This window comes from Rhinopithecus roxellana, chromosome 15, assembly GCF_007565055.1.
Source record: "Rhinopithecus roxellana isolate Shanxi Qingling chromosome 15, ASM756505v1, whole genome shotgun sequence".
Classification (NCBI taxonomy): Eukaryota; Metazoa; Chordata; class Mammalia; order Primates; family Cercopithecidae; genus Rhinopithecus; species Rhinopithecus roxellana.
In genome coordinates, this window is record NC_044563.1 from 32,094,921 (window position 1) to 32,122,912 (window position 27,992).

The 27,992-nt window shown below is 41.9% G+C and overlaps 1 protein-coding gene and 1 long non-coding RNA gene across 3 annotated transcripts in view; one reads left to right on the forward strand and one right to left on the reverse strand.

The window, feature by feature from the left end:
* Window positions 1–581: 581 nt before the first annotated feature.
* Window positions 582–27,992, forward strand: part of HEPHL1 (hephaestin like 1) — a 79,962-nt gene continuing 52,551 nt past the window's right edge. The window contains exons 1-2 of the mRNA XM_010354847.2: window positions 582–760; window positions 19,247–19,491. Of these exons, the coding sequence (XP_010353149.2) occupies window positions 591–760; window positions 19,247–19,491 (415 nt within the window). The 5' untranslated portion in view covers window positions 582–590. The remainder of the gene's footprint in view (window positions 761–19,246; window positions 19,492–27,992) is intronic.
* LOC115893589 overlaps window positions 9,971–27,992 on the reverse strand; it is an 84,473-nt gene continuing 66,451 nt past the window's right edge. For both annotated transcript variants that reach the window (XR_004053648.1, XR_004053647.1), the window contains 2 exons: window positions 13,951–14,331; window positions 9,971–10,098 (listed from right to left, as the gene is read on the reverse strand). This is a non-coding gene — a long non-coding RNA (uncharacterized LOC115893589). The remainder of the gene's footprint in view (window positions 10,099–13,950; window positions 14,332–27,992) is intronic.

Below are 27,992 nucleotides of genomic sequence, written 5' to 3' on the forward strand. Positions count from 1 at the left end.
TATGGGGGAGATGGTACACGAGCCAATGAAGGATTAGTAGGGTTTTATGTTGTTGTGATGAACTTTGTGATGTTAGTTTGTGGTTTCATGTAGCCTCATAAAACAAGCTGGATGGTGATTATGTCACTTCCTCTACCGTCCCGGCAGAGATGAGGCCTTCTTTAGTGCCTGGAGTATTTCCTGATGCTCCACTCAGGCCAGCTCACTTTTCAGATTTTAATGTGCTCCTGTAAGAGGTGTGGAAAAGAAAAGAAGAAGAAGGGGTGGGGGAAAGCCATCAGCCCAAGTTGTCATACTGTCATCCTGGCTGACAAATGACTGATGTCAGAGCACGGTACCGAAACTTACAGAAACAGGCCTGTTGGCTTGGGCAGTAAATAAATAAGCCAGTTACACATTTCTTGGATGGCTGGCAAAAGTGTTGTTGTCAAAGCAACACCCCCATCGAGCTTGCTTTGCTTATGCAAGTCCTCAACCTCTGCCTCTACCCCAACCCCAAGCTACCTGAGGAGGAGGAGCTGAGTGAGGGGGAGGGACCAACAGATTTGTCCCCTGTGCAGGCTGCCTGCCTGCTTGAGTTACATCCACAAATGCCTCGGAAGCAGCCGGCTGGCTGCATCTTTCTCCTCACATTCCTGGGTCTGTCTGGGCTGGTTGGCGCAGTTACCAGAACATACTACATTGGGATTGTGGAAGAATACTGGAACTATGTACCCCAAGGGAAGAATGTTATTACTGGGAAAAGTTTCACGGAAGACAAGTGAGTGAACTTAGGGTCCTTTTTGACTCCCAGGTTTGGCCTCTTTTTGACTCTGCATGGGGAAGGTTGTATTTCTTGGGTACTTGTAATTGGGGTGAGTTTATCTAGACCAAGAGAAGATGTTTTGTTTTTTTTGCTTGAAGAGCCCTAGTATGGATGGGTATGAAATTTGGAAGAGATATTCATAGCTCCATATATTTGTTGAGCCACCTATTAACAGCCTTGCCTGCGAAGAGGCATATACACAACCAGGTGTTTGACAATTTTCACCAGGCACTATTAGTAACTTCTGGGGGATTCTGTTTGTTTATTTGTTTTTGTTTTTAAATGACAACACTTGGGATGAAGATTTGAGAAATTTCAAGAATTCCTTACTGTTAAAACACAGTGTTTTCTTAGTTTGTATTTTTGGAATGAAACATCATAATTGAAGATAAGTATGCTAAGCCATGTTTTTCAATATTTAAAAGAGAGGGAAGTCACAGGAGATTTGCCTGCTATTTTCAGAGTTTCCTTGAGTCTACTTAGAGATAGCTCTTTCACTGGTAAAAAGTTTATTCCAGCTCCAAGTCATTCATACTAAGGGCAATCTCTTATCCCAGAACCCATAGCATAGCTAGGTGAGATGGCGCCACGGTATTCTATGTTCCTGATTTTTAATTTGGGGCAGAAAATAACCCTTGTTCCCTGCCCCCTCCAGGGCCTAATATCTTAACTATCTAGTTTGTTTCATGGATCTCCCTCTGAAGTCACCTCCTGACTCCAGAAGCTGCCATGCTATTTTCAACTTTGTGGTTAGTAGAACATCTTTTGAGATATTTTGGCAACCTCTGCTGGATATTTGAATGCCTGCTTCTTTTCTGATAGGCAGAACCCATTGCATTCAGCATCCATGTTCCATTTCCTAAAGATGAGTTTAGTTGATAAAATTCCGGAACAGCACAGGGCCTACCAATAAGTCTTTAAGAGCCAGGGCCCCTTGTCTTTGAGGAAAGACCAAAGATCCAGTTGGCTTGGAAATACAGCTTCCAAGTTTTCTAACAACACAAAGGTGGTATAGTCATGTTTCGTTTACCAAAGATAAGCCTATGCCAGACAAGCTGCCAAGGAAGACTTTTCCTCAAGCTTTGTACCAGGAAATATAATGTCTGCAGGGCTATTTCCAAAGGAAACTCTTGTTTGCTTTCAATCCCACATCTGCTGACCATTGGTGGTGGTGTCTTTACTGTGATGAATAACTATGGGATTGAAAGGGTACCCAAAATGCCAGGAGCCTTCTCTACAAATAGAGCTCTGCTATTCTCAGAGATGGCTCAGTAGGAAACGGTCAATGTGAGCAGCTACTGGGGATAAGAATGTTGAAAATGTGTACACTGAGTGTAATGAATATAGCGTTTAAATGTGATACTGGATTGCCTTTCCATAAGATTAACATGCACAGAAATTCTGTCTTCTTCCTAAAATGCCCATGTCACTATAACTGTGTATGGGCATTTGTTTTGACCCAAAAATTCTATGAGGGATTTTTCAATTCATTACTGCTTGCAGATATTTTTCTCATTTTATGAACCAGGAACCAAGGCTCTGAGGTTAAATACTTGCCAGAGTTTATAGAGTAAATGGTAGCACCAAACTCACATTGCTTTGGTTCCACAGCCCATATTTCTTTTCACCACACAACCTGTTTCTTGGTAAAGGTGATCCTTCCCCAGTAAATTAAAGCAACTTTGAGGGAAGCCAGGGATCACAGTAATAAGAACTTTCCAGAAAGTCCTAATTTTTGCCAAAGGCACATTTAGTCTCTTTTGTCACTCTTCCTAGAAGCATATTGAAAGGGATCACTGGCAGTCAGTGACCAAACAAGTTATCTGGGTTCATTCAAAACACCAAAGAATCATAAATACTCAAATACCACAATGCTGTTTTCACAAAGTGGGTTGCTGGAAGAAGTTGGGGCCTCTTTTGATCATTGCAACCAGAAGATGGTGCTTTGATGAAAGTACAATAAAACATAAAATTTGCTATGGTGAAAAAGAAAATAGGCATGATGAAAACAGATGGTTTGGCATCAGATTTGAGTGAGATGATGTCAAAATACATGGTCCCATATGAGAGTGCATTTGTTCTAAGAGGCGACTGGTATGCTAAGGTGTCATATCTAGAATGCCAAGGTTCCCAAACATTTCTTTCTGGTATACAAAGGGACAGAGTTTGTGTCAGACTGACTGCTAACTCTTGGAAGGGAAATCCAGGTGAGTATGCAGTGGATATTGGTTTTATCAGTGATCCCATCAGGATACTTGTTTTTATCAGCAATCCCATCAGTGCTAGTGGTCGTGTTAGGTGGCTCAGGCAAGTTCCTAAAAAGGTAGGGCTGTCATAGGTGGCTGACATTGCTTGTGGACCACAAGATACACATCCTGGGTGTATGTGAAGATGCTGTGACTGGGACATAAGTGGAGTTCAGTGTGTGTGCTCTGTGTTGTGCCATTTCCTGAGGAGCAGCAAGGAGCCATCGTGGATGATGTAATCATGCCGCTCACTCAGCCTCCTGGAGGGTGAATAGGCTGCCTTTCCGAGGACAATCTACTGTTTGGGATATTCACACTTGGACAAATGTCTGATATTTAAAGGACCAGGAGAGCCAGGTGCTCAGAATTCCACCATGAGTGGAAAGAACCTGAAATAGAAATCTGGAGACCTGACTTCTAGCACTTACTTTGCCCAACTTGGTGTGTAATCTTGAACATGTCACATAATCTCTCTGAATATCACTTTCTTTAATCTGTGTAAGAAGGGAGTTGAAATGTAATCCATAGAGTCACTTGAGAAGTGTAACGCCAAAGCATTAGAAATAATTTTGAAACTGAATGAAAAATATCTTACCTGACTTGCCAGTTCTAGAAAGATTTTTGCAATGGTGAATGAAAGGAGAGAGATGATTTGCAAATGTTCAGTCCTAGAAATTAGAGTTAGAGAAGACATGGGACTGATTGTGGACCTATGTGACAACTTTTGAAGTAATCTGTATTTTTCTTTCTCCATTTTTTCCCCTGTCCTTTAAGAATCTCCAATTCCTCACTTCATACATGAAGCTTTCCCCCATGACCCTGGCTTGTTCTGATCTGTTTCCTTCCTAACCACTCATGGAGCTTGGGGTCTTTATCATGAACTTAGACACTGCATTTTCTTCCCTCTGCATTGCCCTCTAATTGCTTGATGTACATCAGTCATGTCTGCAGCTACAGTAAAACACCATGATGATAGATAAGAAGTTTGGGCATAAATTTAATAATCCCCCTTCCCTACATGAGCTTTGTCATTGACAGTATCCCTTGGAGGATCTAGCACAGGGCAGGCATTCAAAATCATTGAAGTAAAAACGAATCACCTTATCAGATGAGTTGTTCTGGTTGCTTCATCTTTGAATAAGGGGAATGGGCAAAAATCTGGGGAAAAAGATGGTGGGTGCCAAAGTTTCGGTAATGTAAAAACATTTGGAAACCAAAGTTACGCACATCCTGATGCACAAGGATGAGATCAGAAATGAATTGAAATCATTTCACTGAGACTCTGTAGCCCTTAGATGGTGCAATTTAACTTTCCTACTTGGCACCTTTGCTTGATTATAGGGTTCAAAAATATAATTGAGTCTATAATCACTAATGTTTCCTAGAAAATATAGGATTTAGGAGTTAGATTCTATTTAGAAATATTTTCTCCAGATAAATATACTTCTCCTCCTCCCTGGAGTAAATGGGGGCACCAGGCTCCTTTGAGTTGCCTGGGGATGGTGTCAGTATTTTGATCTATTTATACCAGTCCTGCTCAGGCTCATAAAGTGCTTAATTAAGGTGTGCGTTTGGTGGTGAAACCTGGTCTTTAATGGAACTAGAGTGGGGTCATCTTATTTAAAGCCACAGTTCTTACCATAGACCCCATTAGACAATCAACACACATTCTGGCATTTTCTTCCCAGTGAAATGCAGGGTTTTCACAGATGCTAACTCATGGGTGGAACTGCGCTTAAACATAAATGAGGCTAGCCCCTGTTCAAACCCCAAGTTTGTAGGGTCTGTTAGTTGACCCAGCCACATCACTGCATCAGCCCAGTGGGTGGCAAGGGGCTTTGACTATTCTAAGAAGCAGGCCCTAGGACGGGTGTGAGAGAGAACTCACACATCTATCTGAAGAAGGACCAACTGAGGGGAAGCAGGGAGGAGACAGAGGTTTTTGTGAGCTTTGAAATAAAGAAAAGAATATCATCTGGTTAGTGCATAGTCTAAACAAATGGTAACTTTCAAACCTCAACTTCTGTCTTATCAGCACCAAAAATATTTTGTTTAGACTGATGCCATATGAATCTCTTGGAGCTGCTGTTATACCCTATATCAGTGAGTGATTGTTTCTAGCTGCCACTAGAGACTGGAGTATAATGTCTTGAACAAATTAGGATTTTGTATTCATTTGTAGAAGAATCCGGAGGTGGGCAGTCCAAGGCTGGTGGGATAGATGGTATAATAGGATCTCAGGGGCTTTCTATATTTCTGATCCACCATCCTTAATTTATGTGCTTTAAACCCTATGTGGTTTCCCTCCTCAAGCACATTCATGGTCACAAGATTGCTGCTGGATCTCCAGCCGTCATGTCTATATTCCAGGGAGAAAGAGAGGAAGGGAAAAGGTAGAAGCAGAACAATTTTTGCTGCATCTGCCTTTTAAAGGGTTCTCACTGAAACCCTACCCAACTGATTTTACTTACATCTCATTGGATATACATAGCCACAAAAAGAACTTGAAAAAATATAATCTTTCAGCTGTGTGCTTTTCTGCCTGAATAAAGATAGAATTTGCCTCTGACACTAAGAAAGAAGAGGAGCATGAATATCGCAAGGCAGCTGGCAGTCCCTGCTACCCTCCTCTACCTCAGTTCTCCCCTGTTTTCCAGGATTCACAGGCATCCTCTTAGTCCCTGTCTTCCTTTTTCCACCTCCATATGATGGGCCCCCAAGGCCTGGTTAGCAGGATCTGAAAGATAACTCATTGACAGTATAATAAGTTAGCTAAGTGTCACTGAGTATTTACTATGCTCCATGCATTGCTTTAAAAGGTTAGCACACCATGAAGTGGGGTGACCAATCTTCCGTACCTGAGAGGGAGATCAGGGGGCATCGGGAGGATTTCCCCAGCCAAGTGTAGCCCAGCCTTGGTCTGAGGGAGATGCTGTGGCAGACCAGTTTGCTGGTAAAGTATAGGGCTCTGGCATCAACTGTTACATTTAAAATTCTTGTCCTACTTTATGGGTGAGTAATTCAATCACTCTTTGCCTCAGTTTTCTCATCAGTAAAACAGGGATAGCGATAGTACTTGCTTTGAGAGTGTATTAGTTTCCTGTGGCTGCTATAACATATTACCACAAACTAGGTGACTTCAAACAACAGCAATTTATTCTCCCCCAGTTATGGAGGCCAGAAGTCTGAACTGAACGTGTTGGCAGGGCCACACTGCCTCTGGAGGTTCTAAGGGAGGGGCCATTCAGTTGACTTTTCCAGGTTCTGGCATCTGCCAGCATTCCTTGGCTGTGGCTGCATCACTCTGATCTCTGCTTCCATTTTCATATCATCTTGTTCTCTGTGTGTGTGTCTAGCCTATCTTTGCCTCTTACTTATAAGGACACTTTTGATGGCATTTAGGGCCCACCCAGCTAACCCAGGATGATCTCCCCATCTCAAGATCCTTAACTTAATCACATCTGCAAAGACCCATTTTTCCAATAAGTTTCTGTGGATGAGGACTGTGGAGTTATCTTTGGGACTTAGGATCTACAGATACTCAGACACAGTGCCTGCCGCTTGAGAGCACTTGATCAGCTCTCATGGTAGCTCTGCTGTCTCACAGGGTTCTCTGGAGAGCAGGTGCCCCGGGGGAAAGATGTTGGTTAGTCACATTTTCCTCTTTTCTAACAAAGCTTTACACTTGACCAGAAATAATCATAAATGTCATTGATTCAGCACCACTATCCCCGTTGCTGCGTCTGGGGCTCCACTTCTTCTCACTGAATCCTTATGATAGCTCTACCGCGGTCACCAGTTTACAGCAGAGGAAACTGGGTTCAGAGAGGTTAAGTCTCTTCCCCATTTTACAACCAGCAAGTGAGAGAGTTGGGATTCAAGCTCATTCTCCTTCCCCCTCATCATGCCATTTGTTTTGAAAATGCCTTGTGTATGCGCTGAAGGGCTTCTGTGGAAATGAAGAGTGAAAAGCAAGGACCCAAGACATAGGTGGTGCCAGGGGACCCAGAGTGAAAGAATGTATATAGAAGCACATCATCCAGATGCTATTAAAAATTGTTAATCTAATAGGGAGGGTGCAGCTTCACCAAATTGAATGTGCAATCTCTGTCTCCACCCTTCCTTTTGACAAGTGGCACTTGTCTCAATCTCATCCTTTTTTCTTCTTGGTGAAGAATGTTCCTTCTCAAGCTCAGACAATATTTCTTGTCCTTATTGTGACATCTTATGATCTCACAGGTTGGCTCTGACCACACTCTCTGCTAACGTTATTTTGCAGTTTATCTTCATCCTGTATTTCCCTGCCCTCTCCACAGACATGTGGGCTCTGGACAGTAGAGTTGGCAGTTAACATTGTAAAACTGTGTGTTTATTGTCAAATGCCTATGTTTTGTTTCCCAACTAGATGGTAAAACTCTTGCATGCAGGGACTGAGATTAATACATCTCGGCCCCAGCTTCTAGTTTTATGTTCCAGACATAGTAGATGATCAGCAATTGCTCCAAGGAAGCGATCGGAAAACATCCCTCTAAAAGATGCAGGGGTCATGGGATTGCTGGTGTGGTTTACACCCCTGCAAGCTACGAACTCCTGAGAATCTAACCTGGATGTCCAACTCTGCACTGTGTAGGGGATTCCCAAGGGCAGGTTTGTTCTGATAATGATTAATGTCCCCTGCTTTTGGAAGATATCTCCCTCCACAGGATTTGCCCCAGGCACTTGGCAATGTAATGTTCCAAGTCCCCATCTTGTCTTTAAGGCAGTTGCTAATGTTAACCTTCCTGGACTCACTGGATTCCTTTGCAGCAGGAAGTAGACACCTCCTTAGCTTGAGTCAAGATGTTAGAATGCAGATTGAAAATATTCTTGAGGGATAGTGATTGCTCAGCCCCTCGCTATGGCTACGCAATGAACAACTGATGGCTCACCAATGTGACATTCTAATGAATATACTCCATTTAAAATGGAGGCTGCTTCATGGGGATGGCTCCCTTGAAGTTACTTCCTTACTTTGTTTCTCGGGCAAATTTGCATTTTATAGAACTCAAAGGAGCTGGAGTTTCTGTTCTACTGTTACAAATGCATAATATGTTCTCAATGGCTGGTTTGCTGTGTAGACACTAAAACAAACTGCTTTCTCTTCTCTTACTTCTATCCCTTCCCACTTCTTTTTTTTACTTTCAAGGTTTTTTCTCCTATTAGTTAAAAAAGAATAGAGACAGGATCTCACTATATTGCCCAGGCTAGTCTTAAACTCCTAGCCTTAAGTGATCCTCCTGCCTTGGCCTCCCAAAATGCTGGGATTAGGCGTGAGCCACCACACCCAGCCTCAATAAATTTTTATCAGTTACTGTAGTTTTTGTTTTGTGTTAAGTATCTTCCTAGGGCACCTTCACGGGTCAACCCTGTCCTACTCTTGATGTGGAGTCGGTGAAGGGGAAGAAGTTCTGGGACAAGGAGGAAGCTATGGGTTCTCTTCACTGTCTAAGCAGGAGGCTCCTCCCGCAGTAAAGGAGGACAGGGTCTTGCAATAATAATTAAATGCCCCGACCCAGAAGTGACACATAGCATTTCCACTCACAGCCCATTTGCCAGAACACTACGGCCCATCTAACTTGCAAAAGCAGAATCATTGTGGTCTTCTTTGGTTAGGAGGAAAGAAGAATTAGAATAGGCAAGCCCTGAAAAGTTCTACTACAGGAATCATTTAGTGATCTTAGGAAAAATACAGATGCCATGGTCTTGCCAGTAGAAAGTCTGATTCCATCGCCTGAGAATAAAAATTTGGCAAATGTTCCAAATGATTTTGATGCAAGTGGTATATGGGTGGACATTTGGGAACCACTGCTTTAGAAAACCCAACCCCAGGCCGGGCGCGGTGGCTCAAGCCTGTAATCCCAGCACTTTGGGAGGCCGAGACGGGCAGATCATGAGGTCAGAAGATCGAGACCATCCTGGCTAACCCGGCGAAACCCCGTCTCTACTAAAAAATACAAAAAAACTAGCCGGGCGAGGTGGCGGGCGCCTGTAGTCCCAGCTACTCGGGAGGCTGAGGCAGGAGAATGGCGTGAACCGGGAAGGCGGAGCTTGCAGTGAGCTGAGATCCAGCCACTGCACTCCAGCCTGGGCGAAAGAGTAAGACTCAGTCTCAAAAAAAAAAAGAAAACCCAATTCCCCCTTGGGGTGACTATTGGCTGTATAGGTGATAAGACTGATACATGTCCAGGAATATGAAAAACAGTCAATGTATAACTCAGTGCCAAAATATGAAGCATATATAATAAATGCTGCAGTCCCTACAGGGACTCAGCAAACACTTCACTGCCCCTCCTGATACTTATTTTGTCTCTTATTTGGGTGCCTTTGCCAAATAACTCATGGTAAGACCTAGTCTTGTGGAGGTGATGGAGAAAGGTCTTGGGCAGAGGTGGGGTCAGGACATTTTAGCAGATTAAAAGCAGCAGTACGTATGTGAAGATGTGAGATGCGTGCTCCACATGCATTTGCATGTGTGTGTACTTTTGTGTCTTCATGTGCGTGGTGGGAGAATAGGGTAGAGAAGTAGAGTCCAATGTCCATCCTTCCCTGCAGGGCCTGTTGGAATGATAAGATCCTATGAATAATAGTTTTATATTATAGCTTTTTACACATCAGGCTGAACCCAGAGAGCATACCAGAGATTCTGAATTAATCCTTGCTGTGCCACCTTACTGGGTGACCCATTGTCAGCTATAAAACTGGGCAAATCTGAGGCTTATTAGCAAGCTTGGGGATGACTCAATTCTTCCTCTGCCTCTTCCTCTTCCTTCTCCTTTTGAACAGCCTGTTTAATCAGAAGTTGTATTCAGGTACTTGTTAACAGAATCCTAAAAAACAGAAGTGGTTTAAATCGATTAAAGATTTATTATTACTGCTTACATAAAAGAGAGCCAGAGGTTGGCAATCATCTGGGTCCCAGGTTCCTTTTGGCTTTCACTTGACCATCCCTAGGGTGTGATCCTCTTCCTCATTATCTCAAGATGGCTGCTGGAGCTCCAGTCATCATATCTACATTTCAGGCATGAATAAAGGGAAGAGAAGAGGATAAAAAGGGTGTCTTCCAGCTACACCTGGAGAAGTATCATTGAATGACTTCTGCTTACATCTGATTGCCTACAATTATGTCACATGACTATTCCAAGTTGCAAGCAAGGACTGAGAAATGTAACAGCCTCTATTATAAAGGTCCAGGGTCAGGCATCCCAACTTTTATATCCCATTCTCTTGCACAGAGAAGTGTAAGTCTTTGCCTTATAGAATGGGAGAGGGCTAACTCTTGCTCCTGGGTAGACACATGCAGGCTTGGTGGATGCTTGGATACAAGAGACCCAAAGTGTTGATAGACAGGCGCAAGGCTTCAGCCTCAATGCCTGAGAGGAGAGTTGGCAAGCCAGAGACTGAGCAGGGATTCTCTTCCCTCCAACTCAGTGAGCAGATGCCATGCTCTCTGCTCCAGAGGCCAATCCCCTTGCAGAGCACAACTCAATCCAACAACACCCTTTGTTGTGGCAGTTTTGTTTTTAGAAATAGAAGGCATGCAAGAGAATGTTGGCCCCTTGGTGGCCAAACAGCCTGGGACTTCTTTTTTTCAATAAAATATGAGCTTGTTTTTAGTATTGAATTTGTAGGTACAGAATAACTGCCTCTCCCATCACAACAGTATAAAAGAGAATGAATGAAAGTAAAATTCTCATCTGTCCTCCTTCCTACCTGTGGCTTCAGTCTCATAATCTGGAGGCAACACTTTGTTTCCCTGGTCACTTTCCAGATGTATTGTTTGCATATAGGTAAATGTGCATCGTTAAACACACACACACACACACACACACACACGGGATAATACTTTACATTCGGCTCTGCAATTTGCTTTTTTTTTATTAGCGTCTTGGTGATCATGCCATATTAGTACTTGTAGACCACCTTATTCTTTTCTTATGGGTATGTGGCATGAATGCCATCATTTATTTACCCAGCTGCAGTTGAAGAACATTTTGGTCTTTCCAGGCTTTTGCTATCAAAACCATTCTCTAATTTTTAAAACAGGATTCCTGTCTTGATCACATTGTTTGGATTGGAAGCTGAACCTAGTAGTTGGGGGAGAGAAAGCATTGCTGCTGCCTCTGGGAGGTCTTGCCCCATGATTCCTGGGGTTCTTCTCTAGTCAGGCCCATCTCTGGCTTCTCCATGGGGGTTCTACACCCATGGGTTCCTTCTTGTCCCAGGACCTCCTCCCTACCACGGACTCCACATCAAGGGTGGGATAGGGTTAACCCTGGGAAGGTTAATAATCGGGTGCTTTGGGCAGATAAATAGCATGGATCTCCTTCATCTATAGGAGAGGCTGAGTACTGAGGAGAGGAGAAAGTGGCCTGGTGGTGACCGTTCTTACCTCCCTTTGGCTGCAAGCAAAAAGCGGTCCACTCTACAGTTCACTGGACCAATTATCCTTGGAACAGATTTTTGTGACCACCTGTTAGTATTCGAGCATAACCTTTGGGGTCTCTTTCCCCACCTCCCAAACCCCATCTCAAACAGCTAACCAAAGCCTCCTTTCCAATGACATACAATGCTTACCCCACAGAAGTTCCAGAGGTTGCAATTTTCTCCACCTTCAATGTCATTCCCAGTGAATTTTATTCACCCTGCAATGCTTCCAGCTCCCCAGTCATGTTCCAGTGCCCTTTAGATCTAAGACCCAACTGCTCTACCCCTTAATCTGGCTCAGCTGAAGACCCTGGGGGATTCTCCAACCTCTGAGGCCAGGGCCTGCTTCATTAAAAGAGGCTTTGTTGCTGATAGTTTTGACCTGGCTTATGGTTTTATTAGGTGGTTTGGGGCAGGCTGGATACCTCAGCTGGTTAGAGAGCGGGAGTGATAATCACTTTTTAGCTTGACTTTTAAACCTTGCTGTGCTCTCTTTAAATTCTTTTCTTTTTAATTTTGCTGTGCTGTAAGCTTCAGTTTACAAATTAGAAAATGTCAAGGTGGCTGTAAACCCCATTTGTTAGCAGGTCCCAACAGTTTTTGGGAGGCATACCCAGCAAACTGAAGCCTATAAGATTGTTATAATAGCTGGGTGCAGTGGCTCAAGCCTGTAATCCCAGAACTTTGGGAGGCCGAGACGGGCGGATCACGAGGTCAGGAGATCGAGACCATCCTGGCTAACACGGTGAAACCCCCGTCTCTACTAAAACATACAAAAAAACTAGCCGGGCAAGGTGGCGGGTGCCTGTAGTCCCAGCTACTTGGGAGGCTGAGGCAGGAGAATGGCCTGAACCCGGGAGGCAGAGCTTGCAGTAAGCTGAGGTCCGGCCACTGCACTCTAGCCTGGGCGACAGAGCAAGACTCCATCTCAAAAAAAAAAAAAAAAAAAAAAAAAAAGATTGTTATAATAGGTAGCTAGTCAGGCATGAGCAGGGCAGGAGAGGGGTCTGCCTGACCAGGAATGTTAGGTAACCATCAGGCAATGGGCAGGCAGTTGTTAACTGTCTCTCTAAAATAATAATTGGTCACAGTCAGTGCCAGGGAAAGGCAGTCTCCATATAGATAGAAGAAACCTGAAACTGGTGATCAGCAGCTTCCTGATAAGATCTCAGGAGTTAGGCAAATGGGCTCAAGCAAGTTCATTGAGGGGCAAAATAGCAGAGTTTAACTGGTATATGACCTTCCAGGGACATTCCACCGGTAAGGGAAGAATGCCTCACGTGAGCATGTGTACAGCTCCGGCAAACACACTGCACATGCTCATCTCCCAAGTGCTGGCAGGCTACTGCACATACGGACAACCCATGCCAAGGGAAGAATCAGGGGAGAAGGGACTCAAGAGCCCGGAAGTATGCCAACGTATAAAACCCCAAGTCAAAAGGTCAAACTGCGTGCTTGTCTTTCAAGTTGCCCGCTTGGCCCTCTTCCAAGTGTACTTTCCTTCCTTTTGTTCCTACTCTAAAGCTTGTTAATAAATTTTCATTCCTGCTCTAAAATTTGCCCTGGTCTCTTCTTCTGCGTTATGCCCCTTAGTTGAATTCTTTCTTCTGAGGAGGCAAGGATTTAGGTTGCTGCAGGCCCATATGAATTTGCTGCTGGTAACAAGGTTCATATGTTGAATTTCTGAGAGATGTTCACTGGATATTTTCTGATGGGCATAAACTGTACCCTGGACCCAGGAATCATTAGATAAATACTTTATGTATTTTGGTTATAAGGAGGGCCTAGTAAATGAATATGGGTGGCTTATTCCCTAACCATTGCCACTATGAGAAAACAATTCAGTGTGTGTTCTCCCAGTAGTAAGATATGGTGTCATCCAGGTGTAGAGAGGACTCGAAGACTCTGGAGTACTGTGTGGCCTGACCATTTGTGTAGGGCAAGAAGAGCAACTATATGCCTGGAGTGCCCCCAGCCTCATATCCACAGGAGACATCTAGTGTGGATCATGGCATTCTTCTCTCATTGAACTCAACCTTGACTTCTTTTCTAAGCAATTGCCACCAATCAGATTTGGTGCACAAAGTAAAATTTATTGGCTATCCTGGACCTAGAGGGTATTCAAATATGGCAATCTATGCTTTTCAGCAAATAGAGTTTGCAACACTATCCCAGCTTTAGCTTGCCAATATGGGGACAAACTCACACTTGTTTGTTTGCTTTTGAGTGCCAAAGCCATTAAACACCAACTCTGCCAGGCAAGTTGCTGGGGCTTAGGAATAAAAAGGATGTTTAAAGGGGTTTTGTCTTCAATGAGCTCACAAACCAGAGATGTGCATATCTCACTGTAACACACTTTGGTGAGTACCATTATTAGCACATGAACAGAGCACTGTGTATGTAGACAGGCGGAAAAGAGGAAGAGTGTGAACCTACCTCAAAGGGTGCTTGGCAAGTAGAGAATGAGGAAGACCATGGAGGCCCAGGAAAAAGAATGTGCAGAAGTCTTAAAATGCTGAAAGGACATGGTGTGTACCAAGAAGAAAGTGTCTGATCTGGCAGAAGCACAGGGACCTGGGAGTTGGGGCAAACAGGGAGGAAATGAGGCTGGAGAGAAAAGCTGTTGCTTCAAAGAGGACTTTTTCTGCTTTGGTTTGAACCTGTGGATCCTTCTCCCCGGCTTGACTCAGGTGCCCTTTCCTCTGTCTGCCTAAGTGATTCTTCCACCTTCTAGGGTTGTTCCCGTCTTCTGCTCCACGCAGGGATGGATTCCAGGCTACTCCATATGTTGACCTCTAGCTCCATCATCCCAAAAACCTGCAGGGTGGGAAAAGCCACCATTTATTACTAAGACTGCTTAGGAACTTTGGAGTAGCAGCTGCTTCGGAGTTTGTGCCTGAGTCATTGTATACTAACGTGATCATCTCTTTGAGGAAATGCAGATGAAGCCCTGAAAAGATCTCTTTATCTTTTGGATCTATAGTGTTTTTCCCAATCTTAATGAAGCTAACAAAGATTCATTATTTAATACAAGGGCTATCAGACCTGGCGTGACTCCATCAACAGAGGAATGTGGCTGTAAACCCTATTTGTCAGCAGGTCTGCACCTTGTCAGAAAGAAGGGAGAGAAATGCAGAAAAGATGACATTTAGGTAAAGAAAGATAATAAAACTTCACCAAAGAAAGTCCCAGACTAGACAGGCAAGTAGATGCCACCCTGGGTCACTGGGAGTAGGAGGCCCAGCTGAATCAGATACTAAGGAATAACACCCTCCCCCTGAAATCAGGCATGAAGTTAAACAGAGCCCTTCTGAGCACACAGATGTAATGACTCAGTGTTCAGAGGTGGAGGGGAAGGAAGGGGCTTGATCCAGTGAGCAGAAGCAGATGAGAAAAATCATGTGGGCAGGTATGATGAAGAGGAATCAGATATGGGATCCTTACAAAATTGTCTTCCCAAGACACAGATCTGGTCAAATACATCAGTTTAAGAATCTTCAGTAGCTCTTAGTTGAAGATATAATTAAATCTAAACACCTTAGCCCAGCACTCAAATTTCTCCACAGTTTCACTCTTAGCAAATTTTCTGGTCCTATAAAGCTGCCTGTGACTTCCTGAACTGACCTCTAATTCTCTCACTTCAACACCTTTCTCAAGCTGTTCCTTCTACTTGAGCAAGGTATTGAGGTGTCTCTCCCTCTGTCCTAAATATCCATAACATGTTCTGTTCCTACAATTCTTAGCGTTTCCTTTGTGCAGGTAACGAAGGCTTTGTTCCTCTTGACTACAAACATACTTATTTAGAGATTGTACCTTTTTCATTATTGCACTCAAAACATCTGGCCCAGTACTCTGCATGCTATAAATCCTCAATCTGTACTTGTTGAAAGTCAGCAGAATGGTTTTCCAGCTTAACCAAGACTGAGGCAATGCCCATGGGATCTTCTGGCAGAGTTCTTAAAGGAGTCATGCAGGGTGATGGGGGCAGCCAGAGTCTATGACAAAGGTAGGCAGAGCCTTCCCGTTGGTCCCTCTCCAGAGTGGTCATGAAAGTATCTTTTAAATCTAATTTTATTTATTACTTTTCTTTTATACCACCACTGAAATGCCTGAAGTTCACGGAAGCCCTTAAGGGCTTGTTTCATTAGGGTGACACAATCATACATGAGTACAAACTTTATATACTTTGGTCCAGGAAATATGTCCACCTCAGAAGGAGCACTGTCCCTGGGTCTGTCTCTGGACAGAATAGGAATGCAACTGAGGTACAGTTAAAGGCTGAACCCCAAGGGTCAATGAGTTTATAGCTCCACCTGCTGATGTCTGAGGCTGGGGCTTGGGACTAGACAAGGGTGCCTGACCAAGGCATCTGCCTAGGATTCTGACTTGGAGAAGGGAGAGAAGAATCAGAGAGGATCATTGTGCCCTATGCTGAGGGAGGTGAGGGATGGGAAGAGTTGGTGCAGGACACTCTAGAGGAATTTGGGAGGCCTGAGTCATCTCACAACTTTTCAGGCTCCAATGCCATAGAATAGAGCTTCTACAGTCTTCTAGATCCAACGGTCTACCCACCTTAGAATTACCCGGACACTCACGGTGGACCTGGAATGAACAGAACTGCATGAATTGCTCATTCTGGCCCAGAGTGGGTGGCTTGAATACTCTGTTAGACATTAATTCCTTTGGGAAAGGCTGGGATAGGTTTCCTTTGAAAACAATTGGGAAGGAGAAAAGAAAAACAGAAAAAATATTAGGGGCACAGAAAAGTAGAAAAGAGAAGAGCTTCCCGATAGGTGCTTAACACAGTTTTTGAATAAATTATACGAATGATTAAATTCTTGGAACTGAGTGAAAGAATAGAAAGTGAAAGAAAATAAAATAAAAACAGAAAAAAAATGAAAAGAAACAGTCATACGATGATGAAAACAAGTAGGAGTTGATTAGAAGGGAAAAAGTCAATAGCGAAATTTAAGAGATTAGAGAAACAAACAACTCTCAGATAAACTTCCTTCTATGGTGACCTGAAGCTCCAGACTCATGTCCCAGTTCCAAGTACACAAGAAAGAGATGCTTCACAAGTCCCTAAATTTTCTCGGATTTAACCAACCAGACACTGTGGCTGTCCCTGAACTAATCATGGTGGCCCAGAGTAGGCTGGCTGGGGGATGAATGATATCAATTGGCCTGGATCACAATTCTTGCCCTAACAACAGCTTATTAGAGAAACTTGGCATGCTCCTGGGCTAGCATGAGGCACTTGCTCCATCAGTGGGACTGGGGGATGGAGCACCACCCAAAGCACAGAGAACGAGAGTGGGAAAGGTGTGCTCTCCCGCTCTCGGCACACTCCTCACTCCTCAAAGAGTGGAGTGTGGGTGCCAAGTTGCCAAAACTTTAAAATGTCTTCTACATCAACTTTTTCTTTTCTTTTATTTTCTTCGGTCAGGGACGGCAGTCCGAAGGTCATGCGTCGAGGCCGTAAGTTCCTGACTCTTGCCTCGTTGCTGTCGCGGATGTCGTATGGGGTAGGTGCGTGGCTGGCGGTCTTGTCTTTCTTTCGTCATTCATTCTGTCTTCACTTTTCTTCCTTCCTTCCTTCCTTCCTTCCTTCTTTTCTTCTTTCTTCTCTCTTCTTCCTCTCTTCTCCTTCTTCCTTTTTTCTTTTTCTTCTGTCTTTTTCTTTCTTTCTTCTTCTTTTCTTTCTTTCTTTCTTTCTTTCTTTCTTTCTTTCTTCTTACTTTCTTACTTGCTTGAGTAACTCTTCTTTGAAAGTATACTGAAGCATTACTTCCTTAAGGAAACCTCCCCTGACCTATCTTTGACTCCAGATTAGAAGCCCCAGAACGTAATCTGTGTTCTCATAACTCTCCCTTCCAGAATAGGGGCTCCTTCAAGGCAGGGCTTTGTCTTTTTTCCTCCATATCCCTAGTACTGAGGTCAGGGCTTGATATAATTAATGTTTGTTGGATAACTGAGAGAGACTAAATGCACGGACACTTGCAGGAGTGTGTCTCAGAGTAAGATGTGGCCTTTTGCCCCCAAAAGGGACACAGCTACATTGGGATGACTGCACCCAGGAGTGCTGGAGCTTTTGCTCAAGCAGAAGCCAGTATTTACAGAGCTGGAGCTAGGATGGGAGCTCCATGCTAAGCACATAGACTGAGAGTGGGGAAGGGGGCTTCACCTCTCCAGGAGAAGATTGTCTGGCAACTCCCAAGCAGTGCTATTGTTTCACGCTCCCAGACACCAGAGACTGAGTCTGCCCTACATCCAGGTTCTCAGGAGGGCATCTGGTCATCTCAAGTCTTAGAATTCTGTTTTTCTCATGTCCACTCCTTTTCTTCTATTGCACCACCCCCTTCTGGTCTCATAACAGTCTCTCTGCCCCTCAACTTTGCTCTGCCTTTTGCTCAACTCCTCTAAAACTTGCACTCCACTGCCATAGAATGGTCCTTAAACACGTGATTATCTTGTCACCCATTTTGTGAAAAACCTCAGTGCTTCCAAGATAAATTTTAAATTCTCCAACCCGGAATTAAACTTGTCAGTCTATCTCCGGAACTTACATGCATCCTTATCTCTCATTCCTCACCTCCTAGACCTGTGCATCAGCCTATAACCTGCTCTTCCCATTCCATCTGTACTGCTTCCTCCTCACTGTACATCCGTTGTCCCGCTTAGTGTCCTCAGTTTTCCCTTTTGTTATCCAATCCTACTTCTCCTTAATTCTTGCAATTGTCTGACCTCTTGTACCCATAGCATTCTTTTCCTTCTCCAAACCTTTTTTTTTTTTTTTTTTTTTTTTTTTTTGAGACAGGATCTTGCTCTGTCATCCAGGCTGGAGTGCAGTAGTGCAGTCTTGGCTCATCGCAGCCTTAACTTCCCGGGCTCAAGTGATCCTCCCACCTTGGCCTCCCAAAGTGGGATTACAAGCATGAGCTACTATGCCTGACTTTCTGCTTTTTTTTAAAATGGAGTCTTGCTCTGTCACTCAGGCTGGCATGATCATGGCTCACTGCAGCCTCGACTTCTCAGGCTTAAGTGATCCTTGTGCCTCAACATCTCAGGTAGCTGGGACTACAGGCAGCCCACCACAATGCCTGGCTGTTTTTTTGTTTTTTGTTTTTTCTTTTTGTTTGTTTGTTTTTGCAGAAACAGGGTCTCACTATGTTGCTCAGGCTGGTCTCAAACTCCTAGGCTCAAGAGATCTGCCTGCCTTGGCCTCTCAGTGTGGGGATTACAGGTGTGGATCACTATGCCTGGCCTCCCTGAGCTATTATGTTCCTAGAAATGTTGAGCCTATATCTGTTGTATCAATCATTCACTTGATGCTTAATCATCTAAGCCCATTATTTGATTACAAACTTTTTACACCCTCTAGCCACATGCTGGGAATGCAGTAAATGTGCAATGAGTGTTAGTTAAATGAAAAAACAAAGGGGAACACGTTGAGTGGAAAGCGGCAAATGTGTAGTGCGGCTTTAGAGTTCTTTGGATTTGTTTTAGTTTGGTTGTGAATACTACTCGTGCCCTTTGGCGTGCCACTTAATTGCTGAATCTCATTTCCACATTAGTAAACTGAGGATAATCTTTCCAGCCCTACAGAGATTACAGGTTATGGGGAACACCAAATGAGAGGTCATACATGCAATGCTTTATAAACTCCTAATGGTAAGCTATTAGGGCTTCTCTTTTCATTTCCATTACAAAATATTTTTCTTCTTACTTTTAGACTTGCAACCTTATTTCTTGAAAGAGGGCCCAACAGGATAGGTGGTATTTACAAGAAGGCTGTTTACAGACACTTCACGGATGGAACTTACTCCATAGAGATCCCCAAACCTCCCTGGCTTGGATTCCTGGGCCCCATCTTGAGGGCTGAAGTGGGTGATGTGATTGTCATTCATTTAAAGAACTTTGCTTCTCGACCTTACTCTCTGCATCCACATGGCGTTTTCTACAACAAAGATTCGGAAGGTAAATATCAATCCTCTATTATTGCGGTCTTGTTTCTATTTCATAAGTAAGGTAACTGTCAGAGTTAAAGAGATTTTAGGAGCACAATGATTACATGGATATGTTTGCCTCCTCTCTGTCTCCTGCATCCATCTCTGTCTACCTATTCTGTCTCACTCCTTTCTTGTTTTTTTTGTTTTTTGTTTTTCAGAGGTAGTCTCACTCTGTTGCCCAGGCTGGAGTGCAGTGGCATGATATCAGCTTACTGCAACCTCTGTCTCCCTGGTTCTAGATATTCTCCTGCCTCAGCCTCTGTAGTAGCTGGGATTGCAGATGTGTACCACCATGCCCAGCTAATTTTTTTTTTATTTTTAGTAGAGAAAATATGGTTTCACCATGTTGGCCAGGCTGGTCTCGACCTCCTGACTTCAAATGATCCGCCCGCCTCGGCCTCTCAATGTGCTGGAATTACCGGCGTGAGCCACCGTGCCTGGCTCCCCTTCATGCTTTTTCTTTCCCTTATTTCCTGTCTCTCCTCTTCCTTGCTCTTCTTTATGTTGACACAAAACTCCTCAGTACCTGCTCCACCATGCCCCAGAAGCACACCAGCTTTCTTCCTTGTCACTTACTCATGCCTGATTTGCACATTGGATAAAGGGCCACATGCTCCTTTCACCCCATAGCAGCCTTGGCTGCGGGTACGGTTTTATCAACAGAAGCTGATCCCCACTCCTTGCTTCAGGCTGCTATTTTTGGTGCTGCCTTTGTGAAGCAGTCCTGTCTTCCTTCTTGTGTGTACTTTAGGAGTTTCATTAGGGCAGTTTCTGGATTCCTCCCTAATTGAAAAATATTAAACAACTTTCTTAGACTTTTGAGACACAAGTATTTCTCCAACATCAAAAATAATTTTTGCATCCTGTATTTCATTCTTGCTCATGACCTGGTGGAATGAGTCGAAAGGTGCTGTACCTGCTAGGTGACTGCTTCTGGGAAATGTGCCAGCACAGTGTCATTAACTCTGAGGCAAATCACATTATCATCAAAGGGGAGTTTCTGGGCATTAACAAATATTCCAAGGCAGCCTAACTTGTGTGGCAGCTGCCCCAGCCATGTCTCTGTAAGCAGCCAGAGGAGAGAACTCTGATGGTGAACATACAACTGGGATTGCCCTTTGTTCTGGACTCTCTTTTCCTCCACCTGGAGTGCAGCCAAGATTTGGTAGTTCTTAGTTATTGAGGATGAGCACAAAAATTGTGTCAGGTGAACTTTAAGGTGTAACTGTGAATGCATTTTCTTTAACACAGTTTTTTTAACTTTTATTTTATGTTCAGGGGTATATGTGCAGGTTTGTTACATAGGTAAACTTGTGTCATGGGGATTTGTTGTAAAGATTATTTCATCACCCAGGCATTAAGCCTAGTACCCACCAGTTATTTTTCTGGATCCTCTCCCTCCTCCAACCCTCCACCCTCTGCTAGGCCCCAGTGTGTGTTGTTCCCCTTTATGTGTCCATGTGTTCTCATAATTTAGCCCCCACTTATAAGTGAGAACATGCGATATTTGGTTTTCTCTTCCTGTGTTAGTTTGCTAAGGATAATGGCCTCCAATTTTATCCAAGTTCCTGCAAAGGACATCATCTCATTCTTTTTATGGCTGCATAGTATTCCAAGGTGTATATGCATGACATTTTCTTTATCCAGTTTATCACTGATGGGCGTTCAGGTTGACTCCATGTGTCTTATTTATACTGCAGGTAGAAAGTAAAGCTGTACCAAGATAGTTGTTCCTGACTTTTCAAATATGGAGAAAATAGGGGCATCTTTAAGTCTAGTGGTTGTCTTCTTTCCTCCGTATGTTTCTGGAGAGCATACCTTAATAGAGCTAATGGTGTCCTGAAAAATCATTTAGGCCAGTGATTCTAAAGCTTTATAGTACCACAAATTCTTTTTTCAAAAAAATTGTGATAAAACATATGAACATAAAATTTACCATTTTAACCATTTTCAAGTGTTCAATTCAGTGGCATTAATTACATCCACAAGATTGTACAATCATCACCATGATCTATTTCCACAACATTTTCATCATCCCAAACTGAAACTATAAAGCCATTAATCAGTACCTCTCCATTCCTCCCTTTTGTTGCCCCACTGGCAACTTCTATTCTAATTTCTATGTCTATGAATTTGCCTATTCTAGGTACCTCATATAGGTGGAATCATACAATATTTGTCCTTTTGTGTCTGGCTTATTTCACTTAGCATAATATTTTCAAGGCTTAGTCATACTATAGTATGCATCGCAATGTAATTCCTTTTAAGGCTGAATAATATTCAATTGCATGTATATACCACACTTTGTTTATCCATTCATCTGTTGATGGATGCTTTGGTTGTTTCCACATCATGGCTATTGTGAATAATACTGCTATAAACATTGGTGCACCACAGATCTTTCTGACCATCTGTGAGAGCCATGAGCCCTTGCACCAGAAAAATATGTATGTGCACAATTTTCTTTTTGAGATGGGGTCTTGCTGTCACTCAGACTGGGGTGCAGTAGTGCAATCATGGTTCATTGCAGCCTTGAACTCCTGGGCTCAAGTGATCCTCCTGCCTCGGCCTCCCAAGTAGCTGGGACCACAGGCACCTGCCACTACACCCAGCTAATTTTTCAAATTTTTTTCGTAGAGATGAGATCTTGCTATGTTGTCCAGGCTGGTCTCAAATTCCTGGCCTCAAGCAAACCTCCTGCCTTGGCCTCTCAAAGTGCAAGGATAACAGTCATGAGCCACTGTGCCCAGCCTGTGGACAAAATTTTGAACCCACTTTAAAGAGGTTCTCAGGGTCCCTGAAAACATTCATAGGTCCTTAAATTAAGAACATTTCAAATGTTGCTTACCCAGGAAACCTTCTCTCTATCCTGTCTGTAGGACTCTCCCATTTCAGAAGTGTGTTGGTTTATCTCATAACACTTAATACTGGCCAGGCGTGGTGGCTTATGCCTGTAATCCCAGCACTTTGGGAGGCCAAGGTGGGTGGATCACCTGAGGTCAGGCATTTGAGACCAGCCTGGCCAACAGGCGAAACCCAGTCTCTACTAAAAATACAAAAAATTAGCCAGGAGTCGTGGCACATGCCTGTAACCCCAGCTATTTGGGAGGCTGAGGCAGGAGAGTCACTTGAACCTGGGAGATGAAGGTTGCAGTGAGTCGAGATCATGCCATTGCACTCCAGAGCAAGACTCCATCTCAAAAAAAACAAAAAACAAAAAACAAAACAAAACAAAACAAAAACAAAAGCAAACCCCACTTAATACTGGTATAGTAGACATACAAATGGCCAACAGGTATATTTTAAAAATGCTCAACATCACTAATCATTGGGGAAATGCAAATCAGAACTACAATGAGATCTCATCTTACCCGAGCCAAAATGGCTATGATCAAAAAGACAATAAAATGCCCTCCCCCAAAACACAAAACACAAATCATCACCATGATCTATTTCCACAACATTTTCATCATCCCAAACTGAAACTATAAAGCCATTAATCTGTATCTGGTTAGATACTGGCAAAGACACAAAGAAAAGAGAACACTTATACACTGTTGGTGGGAATGTAAATTAGTATAGTCACTATGGAAAACAGTATGGAGATTCTTCAAAAAATGAAAAATACAACTACCATATGACCCAGCAGTCCCACTACTGGGTATTTATCCAAAGGAAAGGAAATCAGTCTATCAAAAGGATATCTGCACCCCCATGTTTGTTGCAGCACTATTCGCAATGGCAAAGATATGGAATCAAACTAAGTGTCCATCAGTGGATGAATAGATAAAGAAAATGTGGTATATATACACAACAGAATACTATTTGGCCATAAAAAGCATGAAATCATGTCATTTGCAGCAACATGTATGGAACTGGAGGTCATCATGTTAAGTGAAATAAGCTAGGCACAGAAAGACAAATATAGCATGTTCTCACTCATATATGAGAGCTAAAAAAAAAGTGGATTTCATGAAGACAGAGAGTAGAGTGATAGATAACAGCAGGTTGGGAAGGGTGTGTGTGGTAGGGGGATGAAGAGAGGTTGGCTAATGGGTACAAACATATTGTTAGATAGAAGGAATAAGTTCTAATGTTCAATAGCGCCATAGGGTGACTATAGTTAACAACAATGTATTGTATATTTCAAAATAGCTAGAAACGAGGACTTGAGATGTTCCGAACACAAAGAAATGACAAATACTCAAGGTGATGGATACCCTAAATACCCTGACTTGATCATTTCACCTTCTATGCATGTAACAGAATATCACATGTACCCCATACATATATACACACATTATATATCAGTTTTTAAGAACTGGTACAGTAAAGGGGACCTTTTCTGTTTGCTTCCTCGTCTGTGTCTGTCTCTAAATTAGATTGTAGGGTTCCAGGAGCAGGGACCATCTTGGATCTTGCTGGGCATTGCTTCCCAGTACCCGGCCTAGTGCTTGGCATGTGGTAAGTGCTCTCTCAACACTTTTTGTGTGCTTCCCAGATCTAGCCCAAGATCATCAATACTCAGAGAGGAAATGTGCTTGGACCAAAATCTTACAGTTGATTAGGAGCTGAGTTGGGATAGACACAGGCTATTCATTACTATTCTATCTACCATTCTAGGGCTCTCTCCACTGTTCCACACTGCGCCTTTGCCTGTGCAGGCAGTTAAGCAGCACTGCCCATCCTGTGTGCAGATCTCAGCAGGCCACTGGGAAGTCTTGATTTTCAACCTTCCTGGGTCTGCCAGAGGGTTTCTTGTGAAAGTTTAGAGCAATGGCCAGGTCTTTAGTTACAGGCATGAGGGACCCTTGATTTGCTTCTCCTCACCACCATATATAGTTTTTCAAAAGGTCTGTATGTATTCATTGATAAACCTTTCATTGAGCACCCACCAGGTGCCAGACACTGATTCTGGGTCCTGAGGATAAAAGATGAATGAATCATAGGCTGTAGTAAAAAGAAAAAAATCAATAACCATAAGTATAAGGAGTTAATTTCAGTGCTCTTAATTCTGCTCCATTGATCTATATACTTATCCTTGGACCATTGCCACAATGTCTTGATTACTGTGAACTTCTAGTTAGTTTTGAAATGCAGTCGCATAAATCCTTCAACTTTGTTATTCTTTTCAAGGCTTTTTTGCTATTTAGGTTCTTTGCCTCCATATATATATTTGATCAGCTTATTAATTTTTACCAAAAAAAAAAAACAGCTAGGATTTTGATAGCACTTGCTTCGCATTAATTTGGTTGATAAATTGTAGGAAAATTCCATCTGCATTTAAAAAACAAATGGTCATCTTGCCAATATTGAGTCTTTCAATCCATGAACATGGAATTTAGGTCTTTAATTTCTCTCAATAATGTTTTAGTTTTTAGTTTACAAGATTTGCATTTCTTTTTTAAAATTTATTCCAAAGTATTTTATTTTTTCTGTTGATATTATGAATGGAATAGTTTTCTTAATTTCATTTTTGGATTGTTTGGTGTTAGTGCATAGAAATAGAATTAAGTTTTGTGTGTTGAAGTTATATTCTACTTCCTTACTAAACTTGTTTCTTAGTAGATGTTTAGTAGATTTGTTGGAATTTTCTGCATATGGACTTACACCATTGTGAATGAAGAGAGTTTTAATTCTTCCTTACCAATCTGTATACCTTTAATTTTTTTCTTTTGACTCATTACATGGCTATAACCTTTAGGAAAATATTTAATATTAGTAGTGAGACCAGATATTCTTACCTTTTTCCCAGTCTTAGGAAGAAAGCATTTTGTCTTCTTCCATAAGCATGAGGCTAGCTGTGCATTTTTTCCAGATAGCTTTTTATCAGAAAGAAAGTTTCTTTCTTTTTTTTAAATTTTGAATTTTTGTGGGAACATAGTAGATGTATATATTTATGGGTTGCATGAGATATTTTGATACAAGCATGCAATGCATAATAATAACATCACAGTACATGGAGTATCCATCACCTCAAGCATTTATCCTTTGTGTTTCAGACAATCCAGTTATACTCTCGTTATTCTAAAATGTACAATTAAATTATTTTTGACTATTGTCACCCTGTTGTGCTAGCAAATAATAGGTCTTATTAATTCTTTCTGTTTTTTATATCCATTAACCATCCCCACTTCCTCCTACCTTTCCACTACCCTTCCTGGCCTCTGGTATCCATCCTTCTATTCTCTATTAGTTCAATTGTTCTAATTTTTAGTTCCCACAAATAAGTGAGAACATGTGAAGTTTGTCTTTCTGTGCTTCGCTTATTTCACTTAACATAATGACCTCCAGTTCCATCCACATTGTTGCAAATGACAGGATCTCATTCTTTCTTGTGACTGAATAGTACTCCATTGTGTATATGTACCACATCTTCTTTATCCATTTGTCTGCTGATAGACACAGCTGGCTTCCAAATCTTGGCTGCTATGAATAATGCTGCAGTAAACATGGAAGTGCAGATATCTGATTTCCCTTTTGGGGGGTACATTAAAATGGGGTGTGTACCCATACCAGTGGGATTGCTGGATTGTATGATAGCTCTAGTTTTAGTTGTCTGAGGAAATTTCAAACTGGTCTCCATAGTGGTTGTACTAATTTATATTCCCAGCAACAATGTACAAGGATTCCCTTTTCTCCACATCCTCACTAGAATTTTTTATTGCCTGTCTTTCGAATAAAAGTCATTTTAACTGGGTTAGGAGAATATCTCATTGTAGTTTTGATTTACATTTCTCTGATGACCAATAATGGTGGGCACTTTTTCATACACTTGTTTACCATTTGTATGTCTTCTTTTGAGAAATAGCTATTCAGATCTTTTGCCCATTTTTAAACCTGGTAATTAGATTTTTTTCCTATAGAGTTCCTTGTATATTCTGGTTATTAACCCCAGATAGGTAGTTTGCAAATATTTTCTCCCATTTTATGGATTGTCTCTTCACTTTGTTGATTGTTTCCTTTGCTGTGTAGAAACGTTTTAACGTAATGTGATCCCATTGATCCACTTTTGCTTTGGTTGCCTGTGCTTATGGGGTATTACTCAAGAAATCTTTGCTGAGACTAATGTCCTGGAGAGTTTCCCCAATATTTTCTTATTGTAGTTTTATAGTTTAAGGCCTTAAAGTTTTTAATCCATTTTGATTTTATTTGATTTTTGTTTATGATGAGAGATAGGAGTCTAGTTTTATTCTTCTGCATATGGATATCCAGTTTTCCCAGTACCATTTATTAAAGAGATTGTCTTTTCCCCAATGTATGTTCTTAGCACCTTTGTTAAAAATGAGTTCACTGTAGATGTATGGATTTATTTCCAGGTTCTCTATTCTGTTCCATTTGTCTATGTGTCTGTTTTTATGCCAGTACCATGCCATTTGGGTTACTATAGCTCTGTAGTATAATTTGAAGTCAGGTAATGTGATTCCTCCAGTTTTGTCCTTTTTGCTTAGGATGGCTTTGGCTATTCTAGTTTTTTTGTGGTTCCATATAAATTTTAGGAATGTTTTTTCAATTTCTGTGTTGACTGTCCTTGGTATTTTGATAGGGGTTGCTTTGGACAGTAGGAACATTTTAACAATATTGATTCTTCCAATCCATGAACATGAAATGTTTTTCCATTTTTTTGTCCTCTTCAATTTCTTTCATCAGTGTTTTATAGTTTTCATTATGGAGATCCTTCACTGCCTTAGTTAAGTTAATTTCTAGGTATTTAACTTTATTTGTAGCTACTGTAAATGGAATTAATTTCTTGATTTCTTTTTCAGATTATTCACTGTTGTCATATTGAAATGCTACTGATTTTGTATGTTGATTTTGTATCCTGCAACTTTACTAAATTTGTAAGTTATAATAGTTTTTGGTGAAGTCTTTAGGTTTTTCCAAATATAAGATTATATCATCTGCAAATAAGGATAATTTGACTTTTTCCTGGCCAATCTGGATGTCCTTATTTCTTCCTCTTATCTGATTGCTCTAACTAGGACTGGAGGAAATTCTTTTCTGTTCCCAGTCTGTTGAGAGTTTTTCACTAAGTAAGTACTGGATTTTGTTTATTACTTTTCTATATCTGTTGAGATGGTCATGTGGCTTTTCTATATCTATTGAGATATATTATTACATTAACTAATTTTTGGATGTTAAGCCAACTTGGCAATTGTGAGATAAATCCCATTTGGCCATGGCATACAATCCTTTGTATATGCTGATGAATGCGATTTACTAATATTTTGTTAAGAATTTTTGTGTCTAAGTCATGAGGGTTATTGGTCTGTAGTTTTCTTGCGATGTCTGTATCTGATTTTGTTGTCAAGGCAATACTTTTCTCATAGAATGAATTGGAAAATCTCCACTCTTCTATTTTCTGAAAGATTTTGTAAAGTATTGGCATGGATTTTTCTTAGTATTTGATAGAATTTTTATATAAAACCATCTAAACCTGAATTTACTTTCAGGGAGGATTTTTTGTTA